We start from the raw sequence: 26,741 nt of genomic DNA, 5'->3' as shown, positions 1-26,741 counted from the left end.
GTTTTGCTTTTAATACTTTTCTATCATGGTCACAAACCACAATTCTGTAGTTAGCAAAAGCAGCTTAAATTACAGTTGTCAGACTTTTTTTTTACATATTACAAATTACTCTTGTTGAAGGATGGCTGCTTGATAATTAGTGTACCAACTGAACTTATATTTGGTTGAAACTTCACAGCTCTGCAATAATATGCAAATCTCTTTGTATGCATTGGTGCTGGGTATACTTTGTTGAATGTTTGGAATTTTAAAAAGGGGACATGGTACATATACCATGTATTATGTAACACTACCAGAGAGTCTAGGGTAACAAATCATTATTAACACATTAATATTTGTGCAGCAAAATATATGCGTATTTACACCAAGGAGATACAGAAAGTTAGGTTAGGTTTTGCCACCAAGTGAATTTTGGCACCAAATTAATAAACAAATAAACAAAAAAAATCCTTGGGTTTTCAGGGCTTTTGCGATTTCAGACTTATGGATAAGGGATGGTGGACCAGTAGTCAAAGAGAATGACCATACAAAACTTCAAGCAACATATTATTTTCTAAACTCACAGATGTCTGATGTAAAACACACCTTTGAGTTTAGGAAAGCCAAACTCAGCTTAATCATTCTAGAATGGAATATGTTGTATTGATTTTCATTTCTATTTCCATCATAGTACCCTATTTCAGGGAAGTTTTAATTACATGTCTAAAGTGCATTCATATAAAACCAGTCTCTTGATCCCATGATCTCAGTAGAGCTTCTTACCCAAATGATTCTGCCAGCACTTCAAACTAGCCTCTTCAATGAGCGGCCTTGCTATGGCTATGTCCACATGGCCCCTTTCGTTCACAGGTAGAGTGACTTTGAAAATCTCCTCCAAGACTTGTTTCTTACTATGTATCAGTTCAGTCCAAACTCTGTTGACAGCTTTTATGAGAAGCTGACGCCCTAGGGGAATGAACAAAAAAAATAAAAAAAAAAAAAAGGAAGCAAATGATCAAAAACACAAGTCGGTTCTTAATTTCTTTATGTTTTACATCTAGGAATTTCAACTATCGCACTTAATAAGTCAAAATAATGCTCCACATGAAATCCATATTACTGAAAAGGATTATTCAGATAACCAAAAATGGGGCCGGTTACTTGGAAAACTTCTCTAGAACTGTTAAACTCTTGCAGAAAGACACTGAATATTATTTATAATATGAAAAATTTTACACATATTTCATTACCTAGCTTCTTCCATATAACATAAGAGCTCTAAACACTTAAGGTGAGTTCAAAATTAAGTTGTTCTTGACTCTTTTTGCAAAAGGAAAGAAATAATAAATGTTTTTAAAGGTTTTTGACTATTAAATTTAATCTTGCTTTCAGAGTGCTTGATAATCTATTGTTCTAGACCAGCCTGTCTTCAGCAAGCACCGGAATCACCTGGAGGGCTTGTTAAAACAGATTGCTGGTCTTCACCCACAGAATTTCTGATTCAGTAGATCTGAGTGGGAAAAAAAAAATGTACATTTCTAATATGTTTCCAAATTGTGTGATATTGTTAGTCTGAAAACATTGCTTTGAGAACCAATGTTCAAGACTCTCAGTTGTTTGTAACTGAAAATAATAACTGCGTCCTCAGTGTCTGGGGTTCAAAAAGTTAGGGGAAATGAATGAGGAATAAATTAATGTTTAACTGGATGAATGAAAGAAAGAGTAAGTTTTGGAATTCTAAAGGATGAAATCATATGCAAAAGACCTACATAGTATTGTACTGCAATGGTCTAATCTTTTCCACTGAGCAACATGGAAGTAAGAATTCAATGTACTCAAAGACTAATCCTCAGGATCTACAGATTCAATGGGAAAATTAGATTTTAAAAAAAGAGAATAAAAGACAACTTGTCTCAAGCAATATTTGCCTCTAGTGTGATATACCTAAACACTACCATTAGTTAGTTCTCTTCATGTTAAGTGCCAGACAGCCTATATTGTTTAGCTAGAAACAAAGACCGCACTACTACTTGTGCAAATGCAAATATCATCAAGTCCCTAAGCATCACTAATAAATGCTGAAGGCTAGTAATGTCAGCGGTGAGTGGTGTACACAACAATACAGGAAGATATTTTGTGGGCATGTCTGTGCATGCACAGGTGTGACTTACTGGAAGAGTCGTTCTCAATGCTGGCAGTTTCTGATGCCATTTATTTTTTTTTTAATCTTAAAAACTGGAAACAAATGAGTTCAAGAAAATTCCAAAACAAATAAACAAACAACAGAAGTAATTACCTTCACTAATATCTTGGCTGTAAACACCATCTGGTTCGATGTCAGAGGGAATCATAATGTGCCATGTAGTCATTCGGGCTTCTGCTTCCAGTCCAAATCCATCCACATTGCTGAAAAATTCCAGTCAGTTTAAACTACATGAAGGAAATGACTGTAACGGAAAACTATATGACTAAGTATTATCCTGCAGAAACAAGATAAACTCGGTTCTATATGACAAAAAGTTTCATTACTTGCAAGCTGACATACAGTAGATGCACAAAATAGAATTTCGACCACAAATACCATTTTAAGGGGATAATCTCATGAATCTACCTGTCTAAATGTAATGAAACTCAACTAGGGCAACACGATGGCACAGCACTGGGTAAGACGGCTCAATGGCGACTGATAACGTAACATGAAGATGAGCACCTTAATTTATAAGGTGGTTTTTGGTTATTAAATTTTTACCTAACGATTACAAAAAGTTAACTAAGAATATTTTCTTAATATGCTGTTATAGATTGAATTATGCCCCCCAAAAATACGTGTTGTAAATCCTAACCCTCTATGCCTGTGGCTATTAATTCTATTTGGGAATGGGTTGTTTTGTTATGTTAATGACACAGGATTAGTGTAGGGTATGTCTTAAATCTATCTCTTTTGAGATATAAGAGAGATCAGACAAGCAAGGGAGAGAAGCAGAGATGGGGGAACAGAGTTGCCAAGCCACATGAAGATCGTCCAGGAGGAGAAGTTAAGAGAGACAAGGATCTTTCTCCAGGGTTGACAGACAGAGAAAGCCTTCCCCTAGAGCAGGTACCCTGAATTTGGACTTTTAGCCTCCTAAACTGCAAGAAAATAAATTTCTGTTTGTTAAAGCCATCCACTTGTGCTATTTCTGTTACAGCAGCATTAGATAACTAAGACAATGTCCATTCTCCTGTCTCATGGCTCACCTCTCTTCGCTCTAGTAGCAGTGAAACAACTGCAGTTTCCCAAATGTCCCACACTCTTTTCTTCCCTCTGGGCAATCACATATACTGCTTTCTTCCAACAGCACTCTTTCCCATCCTCTTTACAGGTTTAACTTCCTCCTCAATTAGGTTTCAAGTTGCAACCCAAGGGGTATTTCCTCCAGGTTAGGGGTCCTGGTTATGTACTCCCAAAGCACGATGCTCCTTCTATCCAGATTAGCACTCAGCCTACCTGACTGGTCTTGCCTTGTTATCTGTCTTCCGTCCTAGACTGCACATTCCCAGAGGACTGCCACAGAGTCTATCTTACTCACATTTCATCCCAGCCCCTAATTCAATGCCTGGCCTCCAGCAGACACTAAAGAACTATCTGTCAAAGCAACCAGTGGAAAAATGCTAATTTCACCATTTACCATAAATAACTATTTTTTCAGCCTCCAGTAATGTATTTTATTTGCTTTAAAAGCAAATTTTCTTTTTAAAAGTACGTGAGAGACATATGGTCATTGTGGAAAATTTAAATGATGTGGAAAGTAAATTAAAGAAAAAAAAATCCGGTATTCTATTAGAAATGTGTAACACTTGTCTTTCACCTTTCGTAAGAAGTTTTAAATAAAACAGACTAAAGGAAAAAGAAATGCTACTACCAGAAGGTAGAACATAGAATTCTGGTGAAATAATATCAAAGACAAACTCAACATGGCAAAGTGAACTTAAAGGATTTACCTTCCAACATGCAGATTAATCAAGCAGTGAGCCAGACAGCTAATGAATTCCTGGTCATGGTTCCCAGGTCCCAGGATCAAGTTCCTGTTTACAGTGAGGACCCTGAGTGAATCAAGAAGCGCTACTTGCTGAGGGACAGTTTTGTGTGCCCGCGAGAACTGGTACAGGATGGTCCTATTCAGGCAGTGATAAACTGTATCCAGTGACAATCCCTGGGATCTTCGTTTAGACTAAAAACATCAAAGATAACTTTAGTAAAACGGACAAAAATGAAGATATGCTCATCATTCAATCATGACTTTTATTAGGTTTATTATGCACCATATGCCATGCTAAGTAATAGGGATACGAAGTTTACAAATAAAAAGCTCTTGATGTTATGAAACTCAGAACTCATGAGACACATAAATACAACTTAATGAGAAAAGCGCTATATACAAATACACAGAGTTGGCCCCACGTATTGTTTAAGTTGGCCCAGTGAGGAGAGACATTAACCCTGTGATGGCAGAGCAGCCTCACGGAGAACATGAAGTGTCATCTGGACAGAGTCTCCGACTAAAGAAACTTTGTTAGGGTGAATGAACTCTGTTCAAAATCACTGGAAAAAAAAAAATTACCTAAATTGTTTAAAAAAAAAAAATGACATTCTAGTACCATCTTCTCACTTAATAATTTCTCTTTGGCTTAAATACAAATTTATCTCTTAAAAGTTCTTAGGTGACATGAGAAAACTCTATGTACCATATGCTAATAAAACACTGGGGCCCTGGTAGTGCAGTGGTTATGAGCTTGGCTGCTAACCAAAGATCAGCAGTTTGCATCTACCAGCCACTCCATGGAAACCCTATGGGGAAGTTCTACTCTGTCCTATTGGGCTGCTGCTATGAGTTAGAATCGACTCGACAGCAAAGGTGTGTTTTTTTTAAACCACTATTTTCTACATTATGAGCTGGATAAGGATTAATGACTTGTGCCAAATCAGGCCAATATTCCTTAGTCAAAGGCACCACAAACATACACTAAAATATGTTCAAAGGAACAAGGATAAGAACGGGCTTTACAAAGTTTAAGTTTACAAGATCAGAATAGTCCTTTAATATCTACTGTTCATGTTCTGTAAGACTTTACACACTGATGTATTATACTGCAAACACCTATCAAATGGGTAGTAACTCGAGGTATTTAAACCCAAAGGAAGGAAATCTCACTATCTGGGCAAAAAAGAGCAATACCAACAGTAAGAGGAGATGACCAGAGCTTGAGAGAATTAGGCAAGTTTACAAGGGGCACACTGGCACCAGGCTACGGGTAAGGGTCAGGGAGGGTAAAAGTCTGTATTTTTAAATTCACTTTTAATAAACTCAGCTTTATATTAGATGTTAACATTCATTAGTTACATTTATTTCCAACAATTTTGACATGATAGGCAATGTTTTACATAAGGAAAACATGTACTCTACAACCAATAGTGACAATGAATTACCTGTGCAATCAGTTGAATTATAAAATCTATTAGAAGTTTAGATTCTTTGTTGAACATGCCTTGCCAAAGCTTGTCCACCACACGTTGTGTGAAATAAAACACATTGTTCACCAATACCTGGTAGCTTCCTCCACTGGTAATAGGCAGAGATGCATCTTCCCCTAAATTCCAGTAGGAAAAGAATGTCTAAGAAAATTGGTATCTACCAGATCCTCAAGCAAATCAAGCTAAGGACAAGTGAGTAGTACATCCATTACCTTTAGAAATATGACCACTAGTGCTTATGAACTACTTTAAGAAAATAACGGCCATAAACCATGAAAAATACTGGAAGAGATAATTTCTGCAGGATAAAAATGTGTTATGGATTGAGACTAACTGCAAAGCCACTTATTGCCTTAAGACAGTCCGTGATAAGCGAACAGTGCTTCAACTTAAACTCCCAGTAAGAGATGATCTCTGTTTGAGAGAATAATTAAGTCAGTTTGTTACTGGTAAATTGATCTTGTGTAACTAACAAAGAACAAATCAAACATTCAAACAAACTTATTTTTGAGTATACCTTTAATAGCAATGAAGTAATACAGGCAGAAGAGCTTCAGAAAAATTATCAAAAATAAAGTATAATCGGTAGTGGTGGAACCCAAGGGGTTCCTTTAGGCCTCTCCATAGCACTCGTTAACTTACTAGCATTATTTTTTAAAAGCTACCCTAATGTCTTCAGTGTACTGCTATGCACATATTGCTTCAAGATCAATCCCCTAGTCCCTCCTCCTAATGAGAATACCCCCCTAAGTCGCTCCTTTGTAGAAATTCGACAGCCTCCACTGAATGTGATTATTATTATTATTTCTAACTCTGAATTATCCCATTAAGCAAAACTTTTCATTTTGGTTCTTTATATAGTAGGACTGATCTCAATTGATAAAAACAACTATAAAAGTTTGACTTAACACCCTGCTGTAAGGGTGCACATTTGCATGCTAACACAACACTAAAGTTTAGTGGCAAATATACTTCAGAATAAAGTGATAATTTAATCACATACAGGTTCCATGAGTAATAGTATCACCAGGAACTCAGATAGCAAATATACTAAACCACATACTTTTCTTTCTCCTTTAAATTCCATCTTTGTCTTACATATAAATGCTGGTACCAAAGTAAATGCATCAGGGTTTGTATTTTTACAGACACACAGGAAAAATATTATTTTCATGTGATTTGATCCCATGTCCTAGAAGCTGTCCTTAAGAATGCTATGTACTTACCTATGACTCAACAATTCTACTCCTAGGTATATACTGAACAAAAATGTATAAATACTATACATATAAGTGCTCCTTGTGAACAAGAATATTCATAACAGCTTTATTTGTAATAGTCTCACACTGGAAACTATCAAATGTCCATCAACAGTAAAATGGATACATTTATATATTTATATGATAGAACAATATAAAGCAATGAAAATAAATGGACTCCTGCTACACGCAGGACCATGGACAAACCTCACAAATGTAATGTTGAGTGTAAGAAGCTAGATCCAAAAGAGTATCAAAAGTTAATTTAAAATGTATTAGATATTCATAAAAAGACAACCTGTTTATATAATAGTTTTTAAAATATTTTTTTCTTTTCTTGTCTTCCTCCTGCCACCCATGAGTACACAGATAATGTGTTAAGTCCACACCATAAGTACTTCCTGTTGTTGAATCTTTATCCTAGATTCAAAGGAAAGAGCTGAATAAGCTTTTTCCTCGTTATGGAGAAACTATCGGTGAGATAGGAAAATGCACGGAAAAGATAGGAAGAGATGTCAAAAAGAAGATATACTTGGGGTTTAGACAGAGAAGGAGAGTGATTACAGGTACTTTTAAAAAAATAAAACTGAAATACAGAATTACCCAATAATACATCAGCTGCAAGCAAATGGTCCATCACACTATCCAAAATGTAAGTCTGAAATTCTTTTTGCTGAGTTCTTGTAGATCTTTCAGGGGAAGCCTAATCAATAAAATTCAGAATCAGTAACAGTAACAGAATCAGTAACTAAATAAAGGACTAAACCATAGTTACATTACCAAATTTATCAAAAAGATAAAAGAAAACTTACTAGTAAATAATCAAACATGACATGAGGAATGGTATACATGCTCACAATCTTTCTCTTATTTTTTTGACCACAAAGTTAAAAAAATTTTTGAAGCAAAGGTGAAACATCATCTTCCTTTGAATCTATTCCTCCAAAAAATAGTATTCTAAACATTACTAGGCATTTAATAAATACTTGATAATCTATTATTGTATCTCACAAGAAAGATCTAGTGGTTTATAGTAAGACAGATAAATCAGAAAGTCATTAAAACAAATGCAAAAGCTCAACATTCTGATTAAGTGGGCAAGTCAAGGGGGGAGGGAAATATAACAAAATGACTAAACAAACAAATTAGCTCTGAGCTTCCTAGGTGCCGAGAAGGAAGAAGAAAAAAAGAAATACAGATTACAAAACTTTTATTATCTATAAAAGGAAGCACACTAGATGGTCAGAAGGGATGTATTTTTCTAAAATTGTTGACAGGAATGTTCTCTGTGAGTTTTTATAAGGAGAACAGTGAACAACCCTTTATGTGGTATCACTGATAACAGTTTTACAAAGCATAAAGATGATTTTAAAAATGATCTGGAACAAAAGCTTAGAGTACAAAGTTAAACTGCAGTCCTCTGACAGCATTTCTAATGGCAATTAGAGTAATATAATCCAGGTGCATAACTTCCAAGTATGTAACTTGATAGGTGGCAAAGTACGGGGAAGAGAGAGAGATGTAAGGTAGGATGGCCCTTCTGTCATCCTTCTGAAATGCCAGCATTGTTAGCCAGGCTTCTGATAAAAGTTGGATATCATACTATTCGACAAACTGACATAAAGTTGTTTCTTAAAAAGGGATTTGTATGTTTGAAATACAGGCGTAGTGCTGATTCTTTGCAAGTTAATTTGAAGAACCTACTTATTCTTGCATGGAAAGGGTACAGGACTGTTTATGGCCATGCTACAAAAGTGAGCTCAAGAACACTGTTCTGTCTTATGTATTTACAATATCTGCTCCATTTAAAAAAGTCATTTCATTTTATTATTATGATGTCCAAGGTGGTACTGATAAAGGTTTCAAAGGCAATTAAAATCCAGTTCTCTATTGAGATCAAATGTATTAACCTAAGGATTCAAAAACCAACAGCTAAACCAAAGTTGTAAAGAATGTTTCTCTTTCTTTTGCATCATATTTATTTTGTTTTAAAATGGCAATATGAGTCAAGTAACAGGTAAAGGAATAGTAATGCTCAGGAGTTTGGTTTGGCATCAGAGTAAATCTGGGAAAAAGTGAAGGACACCTCCTGTTATTTTAAATCTGCTTAGGACAGGAGAACTGCCCTCACAGGGTTTCCAAGGAGCGCCTAAGATTCAAACTGCTAACCTTACAGCTCTTAACCACTATGCGCCAAGATTTCCAGATTATTATTAGATTACTATTATTATTAATCTGCATACAGATTAATATAATGGTCAGCAGGAGAGTTGTGACCCAGGCCTGCCTACACAGCCCTTGGGTGTTTGCTGCCCATGGGTGAGAGCTCTGTGGCTCTGTGAGGAAGGTCTTCCATACTCTGTTCTGTTCCTACAATGGGTCGGAAGTCTTTAAAGAGGTGGATTTTGAGCTTCTTAGTTCTGACTGCTGTCCTCCCCTTGTCTGATTTCTCCTCCTGGGGTTATTTTTCGGTGCTCTCTTTGCCCACTTTTGCTAGTTTTTTGCCTGTTTGTTTTCCTGCAGTCACTTAGGGTGGGTCTGATATACGACAATGGGTGGGGGAGGTCTTTTAGAAGATGGTTGGAACAGAGGGTAGTGAACGCCTCAGACCACAAAAAATTGCTTATGGTATCATAGAAGCAAGCACTCCAACTCAGTCCCCTTAATTTCATCATCTTTACTTTCAGGTAATCTGCTTTCCTGCATTTTCTTTCCACCGCTATTGTGGTTGTCATGGGCAGCAAATTCATTTAGCCCTCCACAGGAAGCCTGGTGGTGAGAGCAGAGGACACTGAGGAATGGAAGCTGGGCAAAGTCACCAGGCACCTTTATATAAACAAACTCTAAAAACCCCGAACTCACTGCTGTCTAGTCGATTCCAACCCATAGCAACCCTGTAGGACAGAGACTGTAAATCTTTATGGAAGCAGACTATCACGTTTTTCTCCTAAAGGAGCAGCTGATGGGTTTGAACTGCTGACCCTTTGGTTAGCGGCCGAGCGCTGTTAAACACTGCACCACCAGGGCTCCATATAATCAAACACAGGCCACTTAATCCATTTTTTGAGTATGTCTTACATGTCAGGCATTGTGTCATGAATCTTAAATGCATTATCTTATTTAATCCTCAATAATTTCTAGAGACAGGTTCTATGTTTATATCATTTTACAGATGGGTAAACTGTCAAGGGTGAAGAGAACTGAACTTGGTCAAGGTCACAGTTACAACCAGCACATTACTTCATTCCTCAAAATAGTTTTTGCTGCGTGATTTACATATATTTAACCTTTACAACAACCTTACAAGTGTGGTAAAAGATTTCATCCCCAGCTCCAGGGAATGAATTTAGCTCAGGGAAGTCAGAATTTCTCACTCCAAAACCCATGCTCTTTCTATTATACCACCTGCCTCCCTTGTATTTGGCCTTGATATCACAAACACTCAAGCCAGTTTGTATGAAGGTGAGTCTATCCTTTTTACAGACTGCTAATAAGGATAATCTCACATGTTCTTTTGTGCATATAATCAAATAAGCAGATACTCTCATCATAAAATTCTAACAATCATAAGACTGATAATAGCCTGGTTCAGGTTCATCAACTAAAAATCAGCTGGTTCAAGCTTCTTCCTTCATGCAGGTAAATGGGAAATATCCAGGATATTTCTTCTCTTGAATTTCTTCAGGGATAAAGACTTCATAATCATGTATTTGTATCTTTTTTTTAAACCATAGGAAGATATAGGGAGTAATGCATATTTTCATCAACATAAATATTTTTTGTGTATGTATCTGAATACCTTTGGTATCAGATGTGAAGTTCCCCAAAGTAGTTAATTTTTAAAACAAATTTGTATTTTTTATTAGGTGGTATCTTATCTTTCTGGTCTAGAATTACCAGAGATGTGGTTAACAGCTAAATGATTTAAAAATACTTACAGAACACAATATGACACTGTGCTAAATGTTGTTTAAGGGATAAAAGGATGCATGAAACTTGGCGTCTACCTTTAAGGACTTTATAATCTATCTGGAAGCTACAATCCTGATACTCTCTGAACTGAATTCTCCCATCACCGACTCCCAAGTACAATCAGGCACAATTTCACTCTACGAACAAATCAGTGTCCACATTAATTAGAACTTTCTCTTATGGAAGGTGAATACATGTTATATCAAACTCTCCCTATTAAAAAATACAGAATTCTAAGATAAAAGATAACTATCACTTACCCATGGTTAATTAGCTACTAAAATTGCTAAAAATTTGAAAATGCCATCATTGGATATAGTCACTCATCCCTTATTTTCCACATTTGTGTATTTTGTTTGCTCAGTCATGCTTTCTTGCACACATCTCTTCTGAACCTTATTCTGCTATTTTCTGATTACTGTTACTTTTCAAAGAATGCTACAAATTCTTACACTATGTACTAAGGTAAATTCTTAACCTATGTACAAATTCTTACTTTAAGTACCCTGTGTACTATGGACATCTCCCTGTTTGCAGCTTTTTAAAGGTTTCCAAAGAGGACAGCTCTACAAGGCACACTTTTTATTCTACCACACAGATTATTGATGGAACTGAGTATTTTTGTGCCAACATCAAGCATTGTGGTCATGGTTAAAATGCTTAGCATCACTGGTAACTAAACTACATTAGTGATTCCTATTAATTGACCAAAGTGAGATATGTTCATCTGAATAAGATAAATCTGCTATGGTTTTAAGGCTGCAATTAAAAAGTTAACTGTGTTAGCCACTAGAGGGAGCAGAGAAAGCTCAGTTTCAGCTGTAGAACTGCCAAGAGCAGGTAGAAGTCCTCAGAGAGAAAAGCAGAGAACCTTAGTCTTCTACATAGACTGAATCTTTCATCAAAAGTGTTATTTTCAGAGCCCCCAGCACATAACTGCTTGATTTGTTTATATGAATCGGTCAAAAGAACATGAATGCACAGGCAACCAAGTATATATTAAATTTCCCCTCCGTGATCTTCTATTTCCTCTTGAGATTTTTCTAGGTGAACATTTTTATGATTTTCAGGGACGGTCAATTTCTAGAGGCAGCAGTGAAGTAATTTTAGCCTTAAAGTCATTCTTACTCTCTGATGCACGAACTGATTCATATCACTTATCAGGAGAATGGGCAAGCAACCTAGGAGTTGGTTGCCTTGGGAGACATTCAATTAAGTGCATACTGAACACCTAATATGTCCAATATTCCATGCATTAATCTGCAGACTATAATAAGAGCAATAAGCTACATTCTGTACCCTGGCTATGATATGTAAGAGGGAGTGAAGTAGGGAATTAAAATAATATGAAGCCCATGCCACTGTAAATGTCTAGGGAAGGGGTAGGCAGACTATGGCCCACAGACCAAATCCAGCCTGCTGCCTGTATTTGTAGATAAAGTTTTATTGGAACACAGCCATGCTTATTTATTTAGGTATTGTCTGAGGCTGCCTTCTAGCTACAATGGCAGAATTGAACAGTTGTGACAGAGACTACATGACTCGCAAAGCCTAAAATATTTACGATCTGGCCATTGACAGAAAAAAGTTTTGCTGATGCTGGTCAAGGGAAAGGGTGATAAAGGACTGAATTAGGGACATGACATGCTTGAGGAATGGAAGGAAGTGAAATAAACTTATAAGGTCTACAGCATGTCTGGGATAAAAACGTTCCACAGTACATTATATGACGTGCTTATACAATTCCGAATACAAAATCTGGAAGGCATTTGGTGTAGAACTTATTCGGTTATTCATGTTCTAATTATAGTGATGCAAAAAGATGTAAATGCATTGCTTTGTCCTTACCTCTAACAAGAGATCAATTAGTGGTGTTTGCTTGCTGGCAGGGGTAAGACAGAGGTTGTCTATTATTAAGACCCGCATGAAGTCAAAGACAAACTTTTTAGCTGGGTGATTGGTCAGATATGTCTTCGTGCCCACATTGCAGTACTCTGATTGGCTTCGGTTCATTCCTGTGTCTGCTGCAAAGGCTTTAAATTCTTCAGCTGGAGATCCCACTTCATCATCAAGATCAGTCACCTAGTAAAATCAAATACAAAAAATATATGCTGGTCACATTGATTTTATTTGGTATTTTTACTTCCACCTTTCTTAAAAACAAAATTGTAGCAGCCAAAACAGTATTTAACTTATGCATTTACCTCCTAATTAAGCCACTCAACCCATTATTTAACTCTGCTTTATGTGACTCTTGATTCAAGGTAGTTATGTGGCACCACATGTTATAGTTACTCAACTCATGGTCTTTCTAACATAAACTATTGACCAACCACTAATAATTTATCTGCTTTATGCTGAGTTATATTTTTATTGTGGATAACTGCACTTGAATCAATAAAATGACAATGATCTATGTTTGCATATTTAAAATTTGCCTACTGAGAGGCTATATGTGCCATAAAATTTCCGATAAAGATCTGACATAACGGTAGTTAGTACTTAAGGGCTGATTATTTTTTTCATGTTAATAAAAAAACAAACAACACAAATCAAAATAACAACACAATTAGTCCCAATTTTGAGCCAAGAGAGACAGACTAGAAACAAGATAAGATGTTGAAAAGGATCTAAGGACGAGACATTATTAAAGGTTAGTTTTTACCAAAAAAATGTGGATTTTAAAGTTATAAGCAAGCTGGGGTATTATGATCATGTGCTATACTTATCTTTCTCTTAAAAATCATAATCTTAGAATGAATATTTCACCTTTATACAATAATAAAAATTAGTATGTATGAAGAAGGTAATTTATTCCAGGCCTCTACAGTAAGTGGTAGAAATAAGAAGAAATGTCAAGAAATTCTGAAATACCTTGGAGGACTATGGAGGAATAATTGTACAAAAGAAGTATACGCACAATATCTGATTATAGTCAATAATGTTATATTGCATTAGCACAAAATAAGAAAAATAAAAGCTAAACAAAATAAGAAAAATAAAAGTTGAGCATAAGAAAGGGCAAACATATACTTTATTTTTTGATAAAGACAGTTAACTCTGCAATTCACCTGTAAAGATTACATCCAGCAAATGTCTAATTCCAGAGACAAATAAACTAGAAATAAATCTGTTCTGATCAGAGTTCCGTTACCTGAAAAGAATATTTTGCAACTCACATAAAATGAGAAATGATCAACAACTGCTTGGGGAGGGAAATTACTGACAAGGGACTTAAAGAATATGACAAATGAAAAAAGGAAGTAGAGTTCACTGTTATTTTAGGGGAAAGCAGAAGGAAAGTGTGGGGAGCTAGAGATACCGGACAATGATGTAAGAGGTGGTGTATAAAGTTATGAGAGTCTGGAACCTGGTCAGAAGCTTAAAAGATTGGGGGAAAAAAATCTGCTAAGCATTGGAACCGACTTATTCCAGTTTTGACACATTTTCCTCCCCCTTTCCTACCATCTCTGAGTAAGGGCGAATGTTGAAGGGGAAGACTGTGGCTGCTAATGCACACAGGAAGTCAGGGCTCATCCACATGGAGGCCAAGTCTGGAACGTTGTGATACAAGTATCTAAAGAACTGCATCAGGGTCACAGGATACTCTCGGAGCCAAGATCCCTCTTCTTCTGATTGCCAAGGCTGTCACAGGGAGGAGAAATGAAACGCTATGTTAGAGAAAACAGCACTGCTGCAAATTACTTTAAAAATCTATCACTCACTATTTTCCTAAACTTGGATATATTCACGGTCCAGGACTCTTAAATTACACACATGACAGCAGGCACATGTGCAGCCACAAAAGAAAACAAATTTAGAAATTAGTTAACACAAAAACAATTCCCTTAGAAACTGACTGGATGTTTGCCTACTCATGGGAGGACTCACAGCTCAGCTGACTGGAGTCAGTGTCTTTTATTATTCATCATTATCAGCATGAGGATTACTGGTGCCAAAAGCTGTTGCTTTACCATCAAAGTTGCCCCATTCTCCATCATGCCAGAGAGTTAAGAGTAAGATAAAAAGATGGGGAGGTTATTTCACCCGTCTGAGTCTCAGTTTGTCCTATGTAAAATGGTGAGACCAATGCTTTTAACGATTATGGAATACAACAACAATAATAATGATAAAAAGTAACAAAAAATGAATATATTTTGACAATGCCTATCTTCTGGTACCTGCCCAGAGAAAAAACTAAACCAAACCCGTTGCTGTCCAGTCGATTCTGACTCACAGTGACCCCATGAGTTACAGAGTAGAACTGCTCTGTAGGGTTTTCTTGGCTGTAATCTTTACTGAAGCAGATTGCCAAACCTTTCTTCTGAGGCACCACTGGGTGAGTTCAAATAGCCAACCTTTCAGCTAACAGTCAAGTGCAAACTGTCTGCACCACCCAGCGACCTCAACAAAAAATGAATACATGGGAACAATGCCTATCTCTTGGTACTTGCCCAGAAAGCAGATTTGTTTTTAACTTATTTTTATATTTGTTTGTGAAGAGGCACCAAAACAAGAATCTCCAAGCATTCTAAATTAATACATTTAATGGTAATGTTCTTTTCGTAGATGGCACAATGACAGAAATTAGATGATTTGCCAAGTATTTGCAATCCATGGGGTCTAAGTTAATATTTCCTCTTAAAATGTGATCCTAAAGCGTATAAAAAATTATTCCACAATATTCCTGTAAGATAGATAGGAACACACACTATGTCATTTGCTCTTAGTGCTTCATATCTAAGCTAGAAATAATTAAAATAGTAAAATAAAAAAATAAACAAAACTTGCATAACATTTTTAACCTCTAATTGAAAGCAATTTTAAAAGTTTAAATAATCTATTACCGTAATAATATATACTAAATTTACATTCATTTTACATGTATACATTGTAATATATATTTTATTACATTAATAAGTTAATACTTAACGAAGCACTTACTATATACTAGGCACTCTTATGTTGTGTGCAAATTACCTTATCTAATTCTCACAACAACCCTAAGAGGTTTAACTTCTATCAGTATCAGCATTTTATGAATAAGGAAATTGAGGCACAGAATGGTTCCTGTTGCCATCAAGCAGGTTCCGACTCATAGTGACCCTACAGGACAGAGTAGAACTGCCCCATGGGGTTTCCAAGGCTATATTCTTTACAGAAGCAGACTACCATTATCTTTTTCTTGAAGAACAGCTTGTGGGTCTGAACTGCTAACCTTTCAGTTAGCAGCTGAGTGCTTAACCACTGTGCAACCAGGGCTCCTTACAGAACGCTTAGTACGTCTAATTATCAAAGGTAGGGTTTGAACTCAGACAGGGCTCCAGAGTTCGTGGTCTTAACCACTACACAGTCGGTCCTTACATTAGAGACAAGAAAACAGAGGCTGAGGTTACAAAGATCATGCAGCCAATTAACAGCTATGTTATGACAGGATTCCTCTATTAAAAAACAAAACAAAAATAGAAAATGCAGGTGAGAGGAATGATCAACAGGTCCAGTATCTCTGTAAACTTACTGAATTTAGCATGCTGCGGAGCATTCCCAGTAATAAAAAAGCAGCTTCTGTGCACACGTTGTGTATAGAAGAGACCACAGTTCCACTGGAGGCAGGAACTCCAAAGATAAATGTCCAAATGGAGTCCAAATCAAACTGCAGAGGTGAAAGAGATGAAAGATTAGCCACTGTTTACTTTTCTCAGTAGAGACCCTCATAACTCTAATATTCTAAAATTTCTTTGAAATCTGTCAGTTTGCTTTTAAAAGTGAGAAATGATGAAGAGAAAGAGACCTAACATTTCTCCTCCAATATTCTATACCTCATTTTTATATTCAAAGGAAAAGTTTACTACTATGGATTATCCTGTGTTATCCTGTGTTAAGTGTGTACGTTAAAAACATTAATTCTATAGTATTTTTGAAAGGAAAACAAACTTAAATAAAATACATGCTAATTAGCCAAGAGAGAAATTAAAGAACAACTGATGATTTTAAGCAGGATCTTTTGAAAAAGCATGTTGGACTAACTTTTTCAACCTCAGCAATGTTCTATTTCAGTTTCAGAGTACTCATAGATAAGATCGGACAAAATAAAAAGTTTGAGGTTTATGCATAGCGGCTTTATATAATCATATTTTATGACTACCGTGTCATGTGTATTTTGAAAAGTTACATAATCAGCCAAATTCTGCTGAGCATGAATCGGTATCTTGATTTAATGTAAGGGTACAGACTCAGTGTTTTCACTTAAAAAGTTCTGTGAACTACTAGAATTGATTTGGAAAGCATTTGCTATCATGATGAAGTACAGCTGACTTTAAAAGTGAAATTCCTAAGTTTTCATAGTGGTACAAACATAAGCTGTATATAGAGCTCTACAACAGTCTTCAAATTAGAAACGGCATAAAGCCCTACTGTTTTCCTAACATGGATGTTATCTGGTTTTTTAAATAAGAAATTAAAAAACATTTTTATAATCAGAACTTACACTAAGGATTTGTTTTTATGGTCCAAAGCCACTCAATTAATTTATGGGTACACAAACCACTCCCTTTGTTTTTAATTGTATGGAAATGAAAATATATTTCTAGATAAAAGTCATGTAACTCAAAAGAATTCTTTAGATCACCATTAAGATACCATCCAAAAGTCTTTACACATATATAATCATATAGAGTAATCACAAAGGAAAAAAAAAGACCAAAGACAGACAAAGGACTTCTTTTTTGGGGAATTTTTCTATGATATTTTCAGATTTTTCTATTCAAAATCAAATCTTATATGTGAGAAAGTGATAGAATTGAGAGTTAGTTTTACTGTGATTAAGCCATTATGCTATGGGGACTTTTTTAGTATAAATAATTACACTTACACCTTACTAGGTAATTCCTACCTGGCCACCCTGCTTACATCGGCTGCTGATGACAGGCACACTGACCTGCAGGTTCTCAGGCAGCTCACTAACTGGCTGCTGCAGAAACAAGGCCATGAGGAGAAAATAGAGAGCAGGGACATTAGTGTGTTTAGGAAGGAAGGACTGAAGAACTGGAAAACCAGGAAAATGACAAGCATCCCGGTTAATCTCCCTGACTGTTGATCTCCCACCGGCACTCCTGCCGACATTGAATCCTAAGAGAAGAAGAAATATAATAAAAAATACAAAATTAACCAGTTATTGTCATGCTGCATTAACAAAGAAGGATGCAGTTCAGAATATGTGACATTTCTATCCAGAGCATTCACATTAAAGGCAATGATCTATTCAGTTGCGGAATTACTCTCAGTCAAGAGTTTTACTCTACTGTTTGACTTTAGCAAGCTTGTCTATTAGGATAACCAAAAATGCAAACCTACTGTTGTCAAGTTGATTTTGACTCATAGCGACTCTATAGGACAGAGGAGAACTGCCCCACAGGGTTTCCAAGGCTGTAAATCTTTACAGAAGCCGATGGCCACATCTTTCTCCCGCGGAGCAGCTGGTGGGTTCAAACCACCGCTCTTTCAATTAGCAGTCGAGTGCTTAACCACTGCGCCACCAGTGCACCTGTCTATTAGGATACAGGTTTTGAAACCTAGCTTGAGACAATCAGATTTAAGAGTTTGGAAATGCTTCATAGCACGATGTAAAGTCTACTCAATAAAAGAATGATCTCAAAACAGGTCTAACATTCCTGCTTGTATTTCCCTAAAAAGAAAGTGAAATTCAAAACACAGTCAAAATTTAGAATGCTACAAAAATGTAATGTAAAAATGTAATCGTTATAATAAAGTGAATACATGTCATATACCCTGAAAATCATGATAAACTCTAGCTAATCTCAAATTATCTACAAATCTGGAGACCAGACAAAATGAGTAAGTAAAACAATCTTTCCTCTCAACATGAACTCTAATTCTGCTGCAGATGTCACCCTGCAGTGGGACACCAAATCCAAGCCCTTTGTGGCTGTGGTTATCCATGGGCCTGAGCTGAACATCCAGAGTCCTCTCCAGAAACAGAGCTCTTCTGTGAGACAGTCATTGCTTGTTAATACGGCTTACACCATTAGTCCTGTATTTCTAAAAGTCCTGTTTCTCTGCTACATAATCAGTTGCAGTATATAACCCAAATATTGGGTTCTTTCAGCATCCCAAACTAGTACTGCGCACAAAACCCAACCTGTTGCCATCAAGTTGATTCTGACCCATAGCAACCCTACAGGACGGAGCAGAATTGTTCCATAGCGTTTCCAAGGAGCAGCTGGTGGACTGGCAATGCTGACCTTTTGGTTAGCAGCCAAGCTCCTTAACCACTATGCCACCAGGGCTCCAGTACTGTGCAGAGCAGAGTAAATATTAGCTAAATTTTCATGGTAAACTTTGAATACCAATAAACAGATGAAGAATTGACTTTTACTCTGAAGCAATCTATATTTTAAATGAATATTTATCTTTTAACTTACTTCTAGGTGAAGTAAACACATACAGTACTTGATACTACTTAACATAAAAGAAATTTATGTCCGGGTTGGGTTGCTTTTTAAATATTCTATCCTTACCAATTGCTCAGTATGTGTTAGTGAATTAATCTTCTAAAGTATGCTTTTCTAATTAGTGACAAATTTTACAGCAATAAAGCTCTTTTATGTACCACCTCATTTCTGAATGACAATGAACTAGTGAGTGAACTACTATTACCATTTTTATAACATAGAAAGTATGTGATTTGTTCAAAGTAATAAAGTTAATGAGTGGTGGCACTAGGATTTGGAACCCAGTGTCTGTTTTAGAGACTATAAAATTATGTCATCTTTCTTGCTCTTGTTAATGCCACTGCCATGTTTGTGAAATGACTGGCTGGATTAGTTCATTTGTTCATAGTAAATTCTAAATAAAATTATATGAGCATAAAAAAAACTCGAGTTTTAAGACATTAAGTGATAAAAGGTGATATTTTACACACTAAATAGGAAAATAAATTTTGATTGAACTGCATGTGCTTAAAAAAAAAGGCAACACCAACATTCATTTTCCTTTCTAAAGTTTCATAAACTCGTTTCTCCCCCTAAATAATCTTAAGGAATATTTAATATGTTATTAACAATCGGCTGTTAATAATTTAGATTCAAGTTACTGTTACATGCAAGGTCTTTTATAAAGAAAAATTTGACAAAAACAAATACCTTTTGATCAAAAAATTAAAATACATCATATCAAGGAGAAACAGAACAAAACGAGAAGCCATGTGTTTGTGCATGTAAATATATTGATATTCAGGAATATGAAATTAAATTTAAATTAAATATCTAGACTTCTTTTTTGGAATCAGAGCAGCATACAGAATGTGCAAGCAGGTATCAATGCTGGACAAACAAATTCTAAGCCATGAAATCGAAAAAAGTATAGGCTTAAGCATAAAAAGACTGATTCTGAGACACTACTATCCATCCCAGGAAGCTATATAGTTAACAGTATTAATTTCCTAATTAGAGAAATTAATCTTTAATTATATTTATAAGGTTAAATTTACTTCCTATAAAACATAGTTTATATACAAAAAATATATGGCTGTCTCCAGAAATCTGAAGGCCAAATGAAAGAATTTCGCAAACCACAATGTGCTACATAAATCTTACGTGTTATTACTACTGCTGTATTTGCCCTTCAATGAGAAGCAATGTTGTCAATTAGCATTTAAAACTCTTATGTTCACTAGAACCCACATTCAATTTCAAGAGAATTCATATTCAATTATGCCTTTCATTGTTTATTCTCTAGTAGCTATATTACCCAGGTCAACAAGTCAAATTTTCTGCTGCTAAACTCTTCTTAATAATCACATTTAGTAGGTTATATCCCCTGTCCCCATCGCAAGTAAATGCAAAACAGTGTTCTATTTTTCAGCGTACAAATTACCTATAATAATGATTATAATTTAATAATAATTTAAAGTGTATATTTCAGAGCAGATAATATATTTTTGAGAAATCATTTCAGTGATGTCACTTCTTTCTTCATCCCATACAAAAAGTTACTCCAGACATTTTCCACATGTGAAATAATAAAATAGCCCAATACTGAAAACTGTCTTCCTATCATTTTCTCTGAAATGTGAGAAAGTAGTCCCAGAAGCACCTATGTATTGTCAACTTTTACATTTCTCATAAATTATATACTAAATTTGGATACCCAATTTTCTGACAAATGTAAATCAGCATTCTTGATAGAAGCTCCTTAAGATCAGTCATACAACCATTATATGATTATAAAATGTAATGTTATAGTAAGAAGTATATTTTAAGATACTTTAAAATACTTCAAGAAACGAATGACTATAATTTTCAATGAAAACATAATCTTCAAAATCTTCAAAGCGAGGTCATCAACATGAACAGGAACATACCAATTCAAACAAACCTAAACAGGAAACTATAATTTTTTTAACATTATTTAAATGCTCAGTTATAAGTTGAAACAGCATGATATAGATGAGCAGAGAATAAGTAGCTTTCGCTACAACTTTAAGCTTAAATCCCAGAAAAGCATATAGCATTACTGTGAAAAGCATGGGCTGTGGATCTGAACAACCTGATTCAAATTCTGAACTCCTTAGCTGTGTGACAAGTGACTTCACACCTATGTCTTGGTTTTCTTATCTGTAAAATGGGTATAATAGTAGTCACACTTCATAGGTTATAATGAAAATGTAGGAGTCCCTGGGTGGTACAAACGGTTAATGCGCCAGCTGCTAACCAAAAGATTGGTGGTTCAACTCCACCCAGAGGTGCCTTGGAAGAAAAGCCTGGTAATTGCCTTTGAAAAATCAGCCACTGAAAACCCTATGGAGAACTACTGTACTCTGACACACATGGGGTCACTGTGAGTTGGAATAACTTGTAATGTTGTTACACAGAAAGCGTTTGTAATTGGCACAGAGCAAGCACTCAAAAATTAATTATTACTAATTCAATTCTACTAATAATCTGCTAATTATTTACTCATGCATCAGAAAGGGAACTATATTATAACTACAAAAAGATCATGAGGAACTCCCTGAGTTTTCAAATCTTAAAATTCTGTCTCTGACTTCAGTCTGCTTTGCCATTAAAAGAGCCAGATTTGAAACCTTCTAAACCTTATATTCTATTATTAATTAAAATTCAGGATGATTCTTAAATGGTTATCAAACAAAGATGTACTGGTGAGTATAAGCTTACATAAGATTTTAAAACAAAATAAAACACTACAGCTTGTTTCAAAGTAGCTGTTTTTTAAAAGTTCCATACCTAATACCGTTCCAATCTTATTAGTTAAGACAGAATCTGTCTGTTCAAGCCACCCTCCACCATTGAGTCCTTCTTTAAACTTGATGAGAATAGACTGATTACTCAGTAGGACAACAAGAATCCTCATGGCTGCAGTAACTGTGGTGGAATGCAAGTGTTCTTCCATGAACATCATAATCCAGTCAAAACCCAGTGTCTTGACCAGTTCTTCACAAGCTCTATTTAAAGACAGGTGGATAAAAAAACAAAATTAATTTCAGGTATTACATTAGGTTTCATTCTTGAGATACAATATATTTCAGGGTTTAAAAAATCTATTTAAAGTCAGTGCTTTTTCCTTCTTTTGCCTACCACACATCAGCTAACTAGTAATAGCAACTAATATCATTCATTCTAAAAAGATTTTACTTACTGCAAATTAATGCTTGTCTTTTCTTTAGATGTATAAACTAGTTTTAGCAAGATATCTAGAAGTCTGTTCCTCAAAAGGATAAGATTAGCAGATACGAGACCTCCAAACTCTTCTTCAGTCCCTATAATGAAAATAAATATATTAAACTCACCCAGCAGATAAACTAGCAGAAAATACCCAACATTCATTCAGGGTCACTATGAGTCGGAATTAACTCGATGGCAATGGGTCTGGTTTATATTCTTGGACATCTCACTGGAAAATACCTTTTAGATAGAAAGCATTTTCTCTAGGAGGGCTTTTCATTACAGTGGACAAGAAAAAAAGGGTTTGTCAAATCTTTTCAGAACCCTGAAAATTGTTCATTTACATTTGGCTTTATCTAAGCTTGTGATAATGAAAGGTTGTTAACCGTTTTTTACATTACTACTCCCCTCCCATCATCAACAGGGGGAAAGTAATCCAATGAGAACCACATGAATGAAAATAACAACCAGTATAAAACCTCAACCTCCCAAATCCTTAATTTCTAGTTTCATTTTGAAGGATATAAATAGTTTGATTTAACAATTTAAAAACTGAAACTATAAGCATACACGTATTTAATAAATACATAAAGGAACGTTAGGAGTGAACTGCAGAGAAGAGGGCCAAAGGCACACAAATGCAGAAGAGAGAAAGAAAAGGAGGAAGACAGAAAGCTCAGTGGCTCTCAATGGACAGTGTGGCAACACAGGACTGGGCATCAATAACCTGGTGCTCTAGGTCCAGCTCTGCCACAGATAAGCTATGGCCAATGAGTCACGAACTGTATGCTCTCGTAGATTCTAGAACTGAGGCTCACCTTAGGCTAAATTTCAACTACCATAGTTACACGAGTTTAACTTGTTTGGACAATGAACTATTATTACCTTTAATTGTTTTAGTCTTTTAAAAATACTCATTTAGTGTCTTAATCATTATGCACAATGCTTCAACTTCACTTTGTTTCTGAAGTTTCAGCAAACTTTCTTAAATGGGACGGCCACAGGAGAGGCACAGATCAGAGCAGGATTCATTCTTACCAAGGGGAACTCAAGACTGCCTCCCCTTCTAAGAGACATAGAGTGGTAATTTATAGCATGCCTTATAAGAAGCATACTATAAGTTGTTGTTAAGAATTATTTCCTTTTTTTTTTCTAGAATAAAGTGACACTCTACATGGAAAATGAAAATTCTCAATTTTTATGTCTAGTCTTCTGTCAATTTATACCTCCTCTAATTAAAATATTACCTCTGGAAGGATTTTCCAGGTTAATTTCTTCCCAGTCAAACTGATGCTTTATTCCACATTGTGTCACCCTTTTATGCTATTTATGTTATTTTGCACTGATTAGTACATATCACTGTTCAGTAGTACTCATGCCATTTTCTTCTTCTGTAGGTAGGGCAGATACTATGCACCCACTGAGTGTTATTCATTGATTTGATCTTTATTCTTCTCATGCACTGCTAATTTGCATCACCACAGAAATTGTGCCAAATGAGTTGGCAGCAGGTAAACAGTCGGGGCCCCATGTTCCTAGTCCTAGACCAGTCACTAATACTCTGATTTACAGCAAGCCACTTAGCCTCTCAAATCTCTCGGTCTCTCCTTGAAAACTGTGATTACAGCACTTCCTTTTCTTATCTGCAAAGCACAGGAGAGGCTGTGCTCAAAATTAGATAGTCAACAAGAAGGAGAATTTTTTGCAAGGCAGTGGTACTACAATAGTATTTCTTCTTCACCCTGTAGGTGAATAGGGTTGTAAGGGTTTAAAGGAAGTCATTTATGTAATATGATTTTAGAATAATAAAACAGGGTAATATAAATAATGCTGAACAAATATACTATAAATTTAATTGCAGAGGTCAATCTTTTCAATGCCTTCCAAGCAACTGTCCTGTATTATAATATGTAACAAAAAAACATATATTAGAAGGGAAAAAATATGTACCAAACGAGTAAAGTTAAAAAAACAGGGCCTGTCATAGACCCAGAAACTCACAATTTATGAAACTATTTTTATTTTATACTTACCTAAAATGATTCTAATAAAATGTTCTCTTCCCCCAGTGACTACTAAATATTTAACAAGGGAATGAAAATAACAGTAATATAGATATAATCCCCTTTGCAATATCTGTGTTTCTGAAGAGGTATATATGAATAAAAAAATAATGTTCAAATTACACTGCATGAGTTTGCTATTTAAAGGAACATTGTTCTGAATCCTATGAAAATATGGAAAATGTTAATTTTAAAGTAAAATTCACACCCTCTTAAATTTTCTAGGTAGTTCTGTATTTCTGCATAGTGTATATACTGTATAGATATAAGACAAATACAGCTGTGAAAGACCAAAAAAAGTAATACATGCAAAAAAAAAAAAAAATATTATTGTATATAATTCAGGTCTAACTTATGCTAGAAGAAATCGGGGCAAATAATTAGCTGACCACTATTTTTTCAAGCTCCAGAACTGACTTACCAGTGTCAAGCTTCTCTTCATTGTTTATTTCCATAACTACAAATTTCTCACAAACTGCAAAGGTTGGCAAAGTAGAAGAAATAAACTGTCCAAACCTTTAAATACCAAAAAAAGAAGTTATAAATTTTATCTTTCCTCTCCCCTAAATGAACAAAATCCAAAGAAATAAAAGACGAAACAGTATTTCCTATTTTAATTAATCTTTTATAGACCTTTAGGTGATTATATTTAGTATGCTTCTCCCCAACCATCCCAATTAACATTATAGACAATAATGCTTTAAAAATATGGGGAAAAATATAGTTCTTCAGAAATTGGAGTCCTTTAAAGTACTAACCCAAATAGTTTCAAGAACCAAACAGAATGATCCAAATTAAATTGAGCTAATATTACTTATATGGACCCAATGTAGTCTAGTAGCTAAGAACTTGAGTTTTAGAAACACAGATAAGGTTAACATTTGGGCTCTATCACTTTTTAAAAAAGCGCTGGTGGTGCAATGGTTAACTGCTCAGTTTGAACCCACCCAGGGGCTCCACAGGAGAAAAGACCTGGAGATCTGCTCCCATAAAGATTACAGCCTAGAAAACCATATGGGCAGTTCTACTCTGTCACCTGGGGTTGTTATGAGTCAAAATCTACTTGATGGCATCTAACAACATCACTTTTTAACCGTGTGACCTGGAGCAAGTAGCTTACAGTTTCCTCATTTGTGAACAGAGAAACTGCAAACTTCCTTAAGTTTCAATGATAATTTCAGCAATCATAGTGATCACCATATGCCAGGCTAAGTCCTAACAAAAATATTGTTGATAATAATAATTATTTTCCAAAATAATTTTTAAGCTCCAGTTTTATATCTGTCACCAAGGCAGTTAAAAAAAAGTTTTCAAAGTAAATGAATGCAAAAGTAAGTAGTTTACATGCTATATAAATTAGAGATTAGTCTGTTGGGAATATTCTAACAAGTGGGTATGATCTCACCCGAGATACCTAGGAGATTACATGAAAAGTGATGAAGTCCAGTGTAAGCAATTCTCTACTTGAAAAATACTTTGTTTAGGTATGCAATTTTCCCCCATGTTTCGTTAAGATGATTACGTGAACATAGGCACATTTCTACAGACACTCCATAAATATGCCTTAAGTCATATTTCACTGGCAGCAAAGTAATACTTATATAAATGGTTTGAACAGCAACAATAACACACTGTCATCTGTTTGGGTGATAGACAGCATTCAAACACAAATGGCATGCCCACTATGAGGTGTGTGTGCGCGCATGTGTGTACAAGAGCGCACACATGTGCACGCATGTTTGTGCTGATGCACTTGATGAATTTGTCTATTTTTTTCCTCATTTTTGTCTGCTTTTTGCTTCAACTCTTGGATAGCTCTGAATATTAGAGATTTGAATTCTCTATCAAGTAGTTCTAGTGCCTTTTCTTCTTCTGGAAAGTCACCTGGTGTTTTATTTTGGAAGCCTACTGGAACCATCCTGTCCTTTTTTTTGTATGTTTTGAGGTTGTCTGCTGTCTTCAGGACACTCGGTAGTTATTTTCTTTGTTTATCGATTGTAGATCGGTTTGTTTCGTCCTGTTTTTTTGTTTTATTTGGTTACGTCTGAGCAGGTGGGCTTTGCGTTCTTTGTTGTTTGCTTGTCTGTGGACATGATATTTTTCACCTCCTTGTCCAATGGGCAGGGCCAGTCACTCAGCTATGGTGCAGCAGGGCAGGTCCAGCTGAAGGGGAGGGGCTGGGATGGGTTGTTTGTGGCACATACTTGGGTCCACAAGATAAGCCGATAGTCAGTACAGGGCAGATTCCAGTAGG

The 26,741-nt window shown here is 35.6% G+C and overlaps 1 protein-coding gene across 5 annotated transcripts in view; it reads right to left on the bottom strand.

Moving 5' to 3' along the window:
• The window catches only part of WDFY3 (WD repeat and FYVE domain containing 3), a 278,975-nt gene that overhangs the window by 65,396 nt on the left and 186,838 nt on the right, over positions 1-26,741 (bottom strand). For 4 of the 5 annotated variants that reach the window (XM_023724712.1, XM_023724716.1, XM_023724714.1 and 1 more), the window contains 12 exons: positions 24,909-25,003; positions 22,399-22,519; positions 21,987-22,204; positions 17,615-17,850; positions 16,241-16,375; positions 14,188-14,367; positions 12,571-12,804; positions 7,354-7,453; positions 5,447-5,607; positions 3,961-4,190; positions 2,276-2,385; positions 763-945 (listed from right to left, as the gene is read on the bottom strand). In XM_023724712.1, the coding sequence (XP_023580480.1) occupies positions 763-945; positions 2,276-2,385; positions 3,961-4,190; positions 5,447-5,607; positions 7,354-7,453; positions 12,571-12,804; positions 14,188-14,367; positions 16,241-16,375; positions 17,615-17,850; positions 21,987-22,204; positions 22,399-22,519; positions 24,909-25,003 (2,003 nt within the window). The remainder of the gene's footprint in view (positions 1-762; positions 946-2,275; positions 2,386-3,960; positions 4,191-5,446; positions 5,608-7,353; positions 7,454-12,570; positions 12,805-14,187; positions 14,368-16,240; positions 16,376-17,614; positions 17,851-21,986; positions 22,205-22,398; positions 22,520-24,908; positions 25,004-26,741) is intronic. The other variant, XM_023724713.1, reaches the window with a different exon arrangement.

The sequence above is a fragment of the Trichechus manatus genome, unplaced genomic scaffold (assembly GCF_000243295.1).
Source record: "Trichechus manatus latirostris isolate Lorelei unplaced genomic scaffold, TriManLat1.0 scaffold00257, whole genome shotgun sequence".
NCBI lineage: Eukaryota > Metazoa > Chordata > Mammalia > Sirenia > Trichechidae > Trichechus > Trichechus manatus.
The sequence above is the reverse complement of the archived record's forward strand: the minus strand, read 5'-3'. Positions and strand labels throughout refer to the sequence as shown.